The sequence below is a fragment of the Octodon degus genome, unplaced genomic scaffold (assembly GCF_000260255.1).
Source record: "Octodon degus isolate 3935 unplaced genomic scaffold, OctDeg1.0 scaffold00068, whole genome shotgun sequence".
Taxonomy (NCBI): Eukaryota; Metazoa; Chordata; class Mammalia; order Rodentia; family Octodontidae; genus Octodon; species Octodon degus.
The window spans coordinates 6,215,811-6,225,274 of NW_004524644.1; the positions used below are offsets into that span (position 1 = coordinate 6,215,811).

At 36.5% G+C, this 9,464-nt stretch overlaps 1 protein-coding gene across 2 annotated transcripts in view; it reads right to left on the reverse strand.

Moving 5' to 3' along the window:
- The window catches only part of Sclt1 (sodium channel and clathrin linker 1), a 262,327-nt gene that overhangs the window by 240,624 nt on the left and 12,239 nt on the right, over positions 1 to 9,464 (reverse strand). For both annotated transcript variants that reach the window (XM_023719509.1, XM_023719507.1), the window contains one exon: positions 7,032 to 7,099. In XM_023719509.1, the coding sequence (XP_023575277.1) occupies positions 7,032 to 7,099 (68 nt within the window). The remainder of the gene's footprint in view (positions 1 to 7,031; positions 7,100 to 9,464) is intronic.

The window sequence follows — 9,464 nt, forward strand, 5'->3', positions numbered from 1 at the left end:
TGCATTTTCCCAATGATTAGTGATGTTTATATATCTGTTGAATGATGTATCTATATGTCTTCTTTGGAAAAGAAAGTGTCTAAATGTCTAGTAAGATCCTTTATCCATTTTTTTTTTTCTTGGCAGAACTGGGGATTGAACTCGGGCCCTTGTCCTTGCCAGGGAAGCGCTTATTCTACTGAGCAATTCCCTGGCCCCTATCCATTTTTAATTGGGCTATTAGTTATATGAGCTATTTATATACTCTAGATATTAACTTGTCATAGACGTGTAGTTTGCAACCTAGATACAATTTGCAATGCAAACATAATGTGCTATTTATGTTAATTCAACCTATACAAGGTATGACCAAAAACTACAGTGAACACCATTGCCACATGCCATCCATGAAAGGCAAGGGTCTTCAGTGTGAGAAGCCGCACATCAAACTTGAGCAACAAGGTGTGAAGTTTCAGCGCAATCAGTTGTGAGCAACAGTTGAGGGAAGACATATTTTAAAGTGGACCATAAATCATTAATCACAAATAACACATGTTGTCGGAGTTGCATGACTGGGCTGTTTCAGATTCCAGCTTTGCAAGAAATGTCATCACAGGAGATGAAACTTGGTCTATGGTTATGACCCAGAGACCAAGGTTCAAACTTCTCAGAGGAAATCATCAAATTCTTCTTTTGGGGGAAAAAAAAAAAAAGAAAGAAAAGAATGTAAACCAGACCCAACATCATGGTATGCTGCTTGTGTTTTTTTAACTTTGATGGAACTATAAAACTAAATTTGTACCCAGAGATACTATGGTAAACTAACAAAGTTATGATATTTAAGAAACCCTGTGTATAAAAATGGCCTGAGAAATGGGGAAATGGTTTCATCCTCGACAGAGGCAGTGCTCTATGATACTGCATTAAATTCAGTAATATTCAGACATGCTACTACAGTGTGTCTTAATCTAACTTAATCACCAGATCAGGCACCATGTGATTTCTAACTTTTCCTCAGAGTTAAAGTGACCTTGACAGGTAAACATTTTGAATGGACTGAGGACATAACGGGAGACCCAGCACATGAAACAGGGTATGCAGAACTATTTTGGAAAGTGGCAAGGGAATGGGATGAGTGCTCAAGTGAGGAGTAGTACTTTGAGAGTGATTAACAGTAATCTATCTTTTACTGTAATACATTTTTAAAAATTAAATTAATTACACTTTTTACACTTCTTATGGCTTTTTGCCATTACAAGATTGTCTTTCCATTTTGCTGTTTCTTTTGCTTTATAGAGCTTTTCTTGTTGTCTGATCTATTTATTAGTGTCATATTCAAAACCTGACAAAACTAAAATCAAGGAATGTCCTTTTTTTCAGGAATCTTACAGTTTTTCACCTGACAGTTAAGTATTCAATTTTTATTTTATTTTTTATGTATTTGATTGTTGCAGGGTCTCACTGCGCAGCTCAGATTTGTGGTGATCCTCTTGTTTTCTGCCTCCCCAGCACTGGGATTACAGGTGTGTGCCACTATGCTCAGACTCTATGGCCGGCTCAGCCTGACCTGGTAGCGGGGCTCTTGTAACATGTGGTGCCAGGGATCAAGCTGCGGTCCCTGTGCTTGCCTAAGCTTGCTAAGCTGGTGCTTTAGTCTGCTGAGCTATCTTGCTGGTCTCTTGATTTTTTTTTTTTTTTCTATATATAAGATCATGGCTTGGCAAACAAAGTTTTAGTTCTCATTTCTAATTTGGATATCATTTGTTTTTTTTTTCTTGCCAAATTACTTCTACTAGAACTTCCAGTAATATTAGTAGAAGTGGTACTAGTAGGCATTCTTGCTTTGTTTTAGCTTTTCACTATTGAATCTGATGTTGACTGAGATACTGTCATCTATGGCCTTTATGATGTTGAGACACATTCTTTCTGAAACTGTTTTGTTATGGAGTCTATCATGAAACAATGTTCACATCTGTCAAATGCTTTTTTTTTTGTATATTAAGATGATTTTTATCGTTCATTCTGTTAATGTATTCAATTATCAACTTGCATATACTGAACTATCCTTGAATTTTAGGGATATCCCATTTAATGATGGTGTATGAACCTTTTTATGCACTGTTGAATTATTTTCATTAATTTTTTTTAACCATTCTCATTAGAAAATGGCCTGAAATTTTCTTGTCTTACACTGTCCTTAAGAGACATTTGACATCAGAATAGTACTGGGTTTCCAAAATTTCTTTGGTCATTGGGTTGCCACATGTGTAATCCTAGCACTCTGGGAGCTAGGGAAGGAGTATCATAAATTACAGCTTACTCTGGGCAACTGTGTTAGATCCTGTCTTCAAAATTGATTGGAAAGGAGTATGATGGGAAAGAAATTCAATGTGAAGGTCCTGGATTCAAATCCACCCCTCCACACACACACACACAGACAGGAGAAGGAGGAGGAGGAAGAGGAGCAGGAAGAGCAGGAGGAGGAGAAAAAGGATCAGAAAAGAATTGCGGAGGGAAGGGGAAGGGGAGAAAGGGAAGGTGAGGGAAAATGAAAAAAGAAGAAAAAGGAAGGAAGAAAATAAGTTAGATTGAAAATGTTCCATGTTTTCAATTGTTTAGAAGAGCCTGAGATAGGCTGAGCCCTATTATGAAGAATGCTTCTAGTACACCTGAAAACAGTGTATGGCAGCTACTGGTATGTTACATGTACATGTGTTAATCGATTTAGTCTAAAGGATAGTTCTTGTTCATTGTTCCTTGCTAACTTTCTGTCTAGATAATCTATCTTTTATTCATGACTACAGCCCTTGTTCTTTTTACTCCTTCATCTTATTATGTGGTACATTTGAAATATGTCCTGCCACTTCCACTTTTGTCTGGTAGTCAAGTTCTTTTGAAATCCTACTTAATTTTTAAGATCCATTGGATATGCTAGATCCTTGAGAAACTTTTCCCAACTGTTCCAACTTTATTTCTTTTGAACCCTTAATAAACATGATTGGTTTTTAATGTTTCTAAGGTACAAATAGTATGCCTTGCACTTGATTGTCTAAAATTTGTCTTACTCCATATTTTTTGTAATTTTTATGTTCTTATGATACAGTCTCATTTTAAAAAATGATAGTCTTATTGTTATGGTTTCAGTGTAGTTGTCTACTCAAAGCCTCATGCAGTCATGGGTTGGACTTCTAGAGTTTGTGATTAACTCATGATCTACTGGGATTAGGGATGTGAGTGCTGCTGGGATTACTGGTTTGAGTGCTGCACCCAGCCTGGGGCAAATAACCTGAATGCAACGTGAGGGAGACAGACTTGCTCTCTGTTGCCATTGCTGCCGCTACTTCTCACTCTTGTGCTCTCTGCTCTTTGCTGTCGCCATGAATGGATGCTCTCCTCTCCATGCCACTCTGCCTTGGAGCCAGCCTCGTATGGGCTGAAACCTCTAGTAACTGTGAGCTAAATAAACCTTGTCTTCCTTCATTTTGAGTGTCGGGTATTTGTCCCAGCAATGAGAGGACGCTAACCAAGACAGTTATTTATCGTCATATTACTAAATTATCTGGCATAGTTCCTTGCATAAAAGTAGTATTTAATAAATATAATAGACAATTTCCAGGCTTTCACAGAGAGAAAACTGGTCAAGCAATGGCCGTGACTCATCCACATGGTTGATACTGACAAAGGATCTACAAACGGTGGCACAGGGTTTCAGGGTAAATCTTGAGGGGATTTGGCTGACCTCATCAGATATAGAAGCTATATTTCTTGTTATATAGGACTTGCTTTATCTTGGTCTTAAACATCCAGCAGAAAAGTATAAAAACGAGGGATAAAAAGTAAAGCCATATTAATATGCTGAGGTGTAAAAGGCTCAAGTCATCAGATTCGGACATTGCCAGTCCTGTGGATAACCCACTACTATTGTGGACTACTGGACTGTATTGGATTATTAGGCTGAATTCATGCACCTACAATATTTGCATGGCAATGGAGTACCCATCTCTGACAAAACTAAACAAAAAAGAGGACACAAAGGAAGGACCATTTTGTATCTGTATATACAAAATAGTTAGCATAGATACACAGTTATTTTCTCTTAGTTCAATGAAAAGAAAGTTTTGAACTAATAGTGTTTAGATAAGATATCATGTCTGCATCTTGCACTATGAATAACCACTACGAAGACAACAATATGCAATGTATTAATTATTGAAACTGTCCTACTAATTGGTTTTGAAACTGTCTCATTGCTATTTGTTTCTCAATAAAATTAATTAAAAAATACCAGAAACAATGCTCAAGAACTATTCAAGCAATACAAACCTAAAACAGAACGATCAAACAATTCAAATTTCTAAGATTTTGAAAGGAAACATAGTGAGTTAAGCAACAGACAATCAGATCTTCAGAAAAGCAAAATGCAGACTTGGTAATGCCTTCCCATTTGCTAGTGAAACTTAAAAAGAAAAAGCCTCCATTGTTTAATAACTCAAGATATAGTTGAAAAAATCAAAAACAGATTATGAAAGTATTGATAAATATCTTCTTTATATTTGTTAAATATTGACAAATGATGCAAAATGAAGAAACATTTACAGAATTTTATATACCTCGAGTTATAAAAATATGTGGTCCTGTATAATTAATATCTATCTATCTTTGATGTTAAGATGATTTCCTAAGATGATGGTATAACACACACACACACACACACACACACACACACACACGCACACATGCACACACCCCACAGGTCAAAATAATGGGTTATAGTTAGTAAGTTCCCTGGAAACTTTGTACCACTAACAAAATTATACACTATTCTAATTAAAAATATGAATGTTTATTATTTGATTCTTGTTCTAGTCAGTATTGTCTATTAGATATGCAAATAGCATATTTTCTATTCCATTTTTTGGAAGAAAATATAGACTAACATTATGTGAAGATGTTTTGCAAGTAGGTTTCAGCAAATCCCTTAAGCCTTTCATTCACATCCTGAGGAGACTGATTTTCATAATCTATCAACAGAAGTTGATATACAGCATAACAAATTTCTAAACTTTCAGGCGGACTCTGCAAAAAAGTATAAAATTATCAATATCCTAACATCACGGGATGATGTGTCTACTGGTTATCATACTGGGTAGTGAAGAATTATTATTTATTTATTTGTCACAGGGTTTCGCTACACAGCTCAGACTTGTGATCCTCCTATCTCAGCTTCCCTGGCACTGGGATTATAGGTGTGCACCACCATGCCCAGTTTGGGTGGCTGGCGCATGTGGTATGGGAGATCAAACCCCTCTTGCCAGGCAGGTGCTTAGACTGCTAAGCGATCTCCCCAAAAGTGTATAATTACACATTGCTATCGTCAGAGAAAGTCTATCTGGACAGAAATGGCCCAGAAAGCTAGCAATCTAATTCAACTCCGTGTACAGCTATATTATTATATTTTACCTACTGAGTCTTATTAATTCTCAATGTAATTTTCATATAATAATTATTTGTTCACAGTTGAAACCAACTCCTACTCATTGTATAAGACATGCCAAATTCTTTCCTGCCTAAGGCATCTTGGTCCATTCTTTGGCTCATTTTTCACTTTCTGTCTTAGCCTGAAAGGTCGTCTCTGACCTTTCTGCCAAAACTCAGTCTCTGTCATCATACCATCTCCAATAATCATATCAGAAGACTGGTTTTCTTTTTTGTAGTATTTTGTAATTTCAATTACTTAATTTTTCATATTTTTTCCTTCGCCTACACTTTTCATTGCTCTGCTCTCAGAGTAGGCCTAGCACAGTCATGTGCTCAAAGTTCATGAAAGTAAACAAATTAATATTTCTTGAATAAATGATTGTGTTTCCTCTCAGAACTGTTCAGACGTCTTTCACATTATGCTTTACATTTATCCATTCCATTCTGAGGGCTGTTCAGAGTTATTGCTGTTACTGGTAAAACTATCTTTCATAATCAAGTCAGCCAGCTGCCAACAGATACACTACAATCCTGCACCCTGAGATATTGTAGGGTTTTTAAAAAAAATTTATTTCATTTGAATTTTCCTTTCAGACATATTCAGCACAAGCAAAAAGCACAACAAAATGAGCACAACTTATGAAGCTATTTAACTATAACTATAATTCTTAGATCACTATTCAAATATAAGAAAAATAATCACTGTGGTAATCACAGTGAATAGTAGAAGGTAGCTATAAGAGCCTCTGGACTCTGAGTCATGTTTGGAAATCAAAATACAAAGCAATAGGCTATAATAAGCATACTCAAGCAAACAATAAACTAGTCCTTTTAAATACTTCAAAACCAATATGCTCATTTTTGTACTGTAAGAATTTCTAATTATAAGATTTTAATTATCCAAGGCAAACCAGTCCTGATTTCTTCAGTAAAGCATTATTAATATTCTAGAATCTATTATTTTTCTTTTACCATTTGATAATGCAGGCCTCATCAATACACTGTGTTGCTTAAATTTTTTTAATCCAAAATTGAAGTATTAAAATAATGTTATACATTATTTACTATTTGAGTTACTTTATGTTTCTTTCATAATTTATGAGAACTAAGAGCTACAGCATGCAACTAGATGCATCCTGAGAAACAATTTAAGGAGTTTTCAAAACTTGAACATATTCTTTTTTTTTTTTTTTTTTTTTCAGTATTGGGGATTGAACTCAGGACCCCTTGCTTGCCAGCAGGCACTTTTTCTACTGCGCTATCTACCCAGCCCAACATATTCTTATATTAGGACTCAGACATTTCAACATCATATATATCAGTTTCAACTCTGGGGGTAAAAAAGCAGTTTCTATGGACCACGAACTCACTTTTATTAAGCAAAAACATGTTCTCTTCACACAACAATTGATGTTATAAGCAAAATTTCAAAGTATTATGTGCAACATTACATGGAAATTTCACACTGAGGTACATGTATTGTACTTAAAACTAAACCTAAATCTAGTTGTTAGGCTTTAATCAATTACAACTAAATGCAAATCTAGTTGTTAGGTTTTAGTCAATTTACATACCTGTAGAGATGAGTATTTGGAAAAATTTTCCATTTGGTGCTCTCTAATAATTTCACTTGGTCTTTGATCTGAAACAATGAGGAAAAATCAACTGAAGTTCAGTAGGTAATAATTACTTTTAAAAAACAAGAAAACAGTAGCAATTATTTGACAAGTGAAAAAATACTTAGTTCCTACAGGTTCTCTAAGTAAGACAAATCATCAATTTCAACAAGTCATTTTAGAATTTAAAATCAGTTTCTTTGATACAACTAAACCAAATGTTTCACATGGGGAAATATCGCTATAAAGAACAAATTTTTCTAATTTTTATGAATTTGAATTTTCAGTCTCCTGGCTTACTCTTCATGTTTGCAGAAGTAAACTGAAAAGAAAAGAGATTCAGTCCTAGCCAAGACCGGTGAGTGTGTGGGAGAGCGTCTGGGTACACTGCGCCGGCGGTCCCAGCCCAGGCGCAGCGTGGGTAAGACCCTCTTCCACCCAATTGGGACGCCCCCTAAAACTCTGCAGCACCTCCCCCACACCGCCCGCCAAGTAGGAATTTCTGTCGCATTCCAGGAACACCCAGAATCCAGTGCTAGTCTAGGCCCAGTGAGTGTATGGGAGAGCAGCCTCTCCCCTCTACTCTTATCTTATTCCCTCCAGACTCAGATCGGGCCTGGCATACAGGCCTGGGGTGAAACCTTGCAGCTGCAATCCCTGAAGATAGTGTAGGGGACAGAACCACTCAGCTAGTCCAGGAGCAGAACATCTTCCCAGAGAAGCACAATAGGTTCACCCCCAAGGGCAGCAGCAGGAAAGAGCTGAGCACAGCAGCCAGACCCAAGCCAGGCACAACTGGATAAATCCCAATTTTGTAGATCTGAACCTGAACTCCAGTAGGTGCTATGGATATAACTGCAACAAAGATCTACAAAAAAGGTCAGAAGACAGAGCTACACAAAATGAAAAGGAGAAGGAGCAAAATGCAATCTCTGACCCCAAGACCATCGATAACAAGTGCAGAGGACACTAACGCAGAACAAATTGGGACTCACAGGGCTGAAATCAATGAATCAATGGCTTCTGAAGTAAAGACACAGCTGCAGAAAGGTATAGAGGAACTCAGATTGGAAATGAAAAAAGAAATCTCTATTAACATCTGCAGTAAAAAAATCAAATGCAGAAACATATGGAGGACACCCAATGCCCACCCAGAACAAGTGCAGAGGACACTACCTCACCCCAAATGTACGAATTAATAGTGTCGATAGTAAATGAGAAACAGCAGAAAGTTATAGAGGAACTCAGAGCGGAATTTTCTAAAATAAAAAAAGAATTCTCAGAACTCATAGCATTTGAAGTAAAGAGTCAACTACAGAAACATAGGGAGGAAACCGAATCTGAAAAACACACTGCAGTAAAAGAATTTATAACTGCTTCTAAAGAATACATTGATTAAAAAAAAATAGAGATTAGAAAAATGACGGATTCCTTGAACGAGCAATACAGGAAAGAGATCGCATGAAGCAGAGTCAAAGAGATATAGAGGAATTTAAAATCTCAATCACAAGGTTGCAAAACCGTTTAAGTGAAAGTGAACAAAGAGTTTCAGATCTTGAAGACGCTGGTGCAGTTAGTGAAAAGGTACGAAGGATCTCTTACACTAGGATGCAAGAAAAAATAATCCATCACCTGCAAATTGATGCAAAGATGAACAATGTGAGACTAATAGGCATCAATGAGAAAGAAGGAGTCAATACAAATGACATTAAAAAAATATGGGCAGAAATAATAGCAGAAACCTTCCCAAATATGAGGAAACATTCTGACATTCAGGTAACTGAAGCATAGAGAATGCCAAGTAACCTCAACCCAATTAAAAATACACTGAGACATATAATAGTCAAGATCCCAGAAATTCAGCAGAGGAATAATATACTGAAAGCTGCTAGAGAAAAGAAGCAGAAGACATTCAAAGGAAAACCCATCAGAATTAAAGCCGACTTCTATTCACAAACTACGAAGGCAAGAAGAGCATGGAGCAGAGTACTTCAAGTCCTCTATGAAAAAAATTCCAGCCCAGACTACTACACCCTGTAAAACTCTCTTTAAAGTTTGATGGAGAAGTGAAATACTTCCATGACAAAGAACAACTAAAGAATTTCATGATGACAAAGCCAACCTTACACAAGCAACTGAAAGATGTTCTACTGAGGGACGAAAATGATCAGAACTCCACGAATGAGATCAGAAGCAACCAACTAAATAGGGCAAGCAGGTAAACACAGGAGAAAAAGGAGTAAACGACAACAGTTAAGTAACATGTTAATTATAATTAATACATCTCAATTATAACCATCAATGTAAATAGACTCATTTCACTAATTAAGAGAAATAGACTGGCACAGTGGATTAGGAAACAAAATCCAACAATATGCTGTATACAAGAAA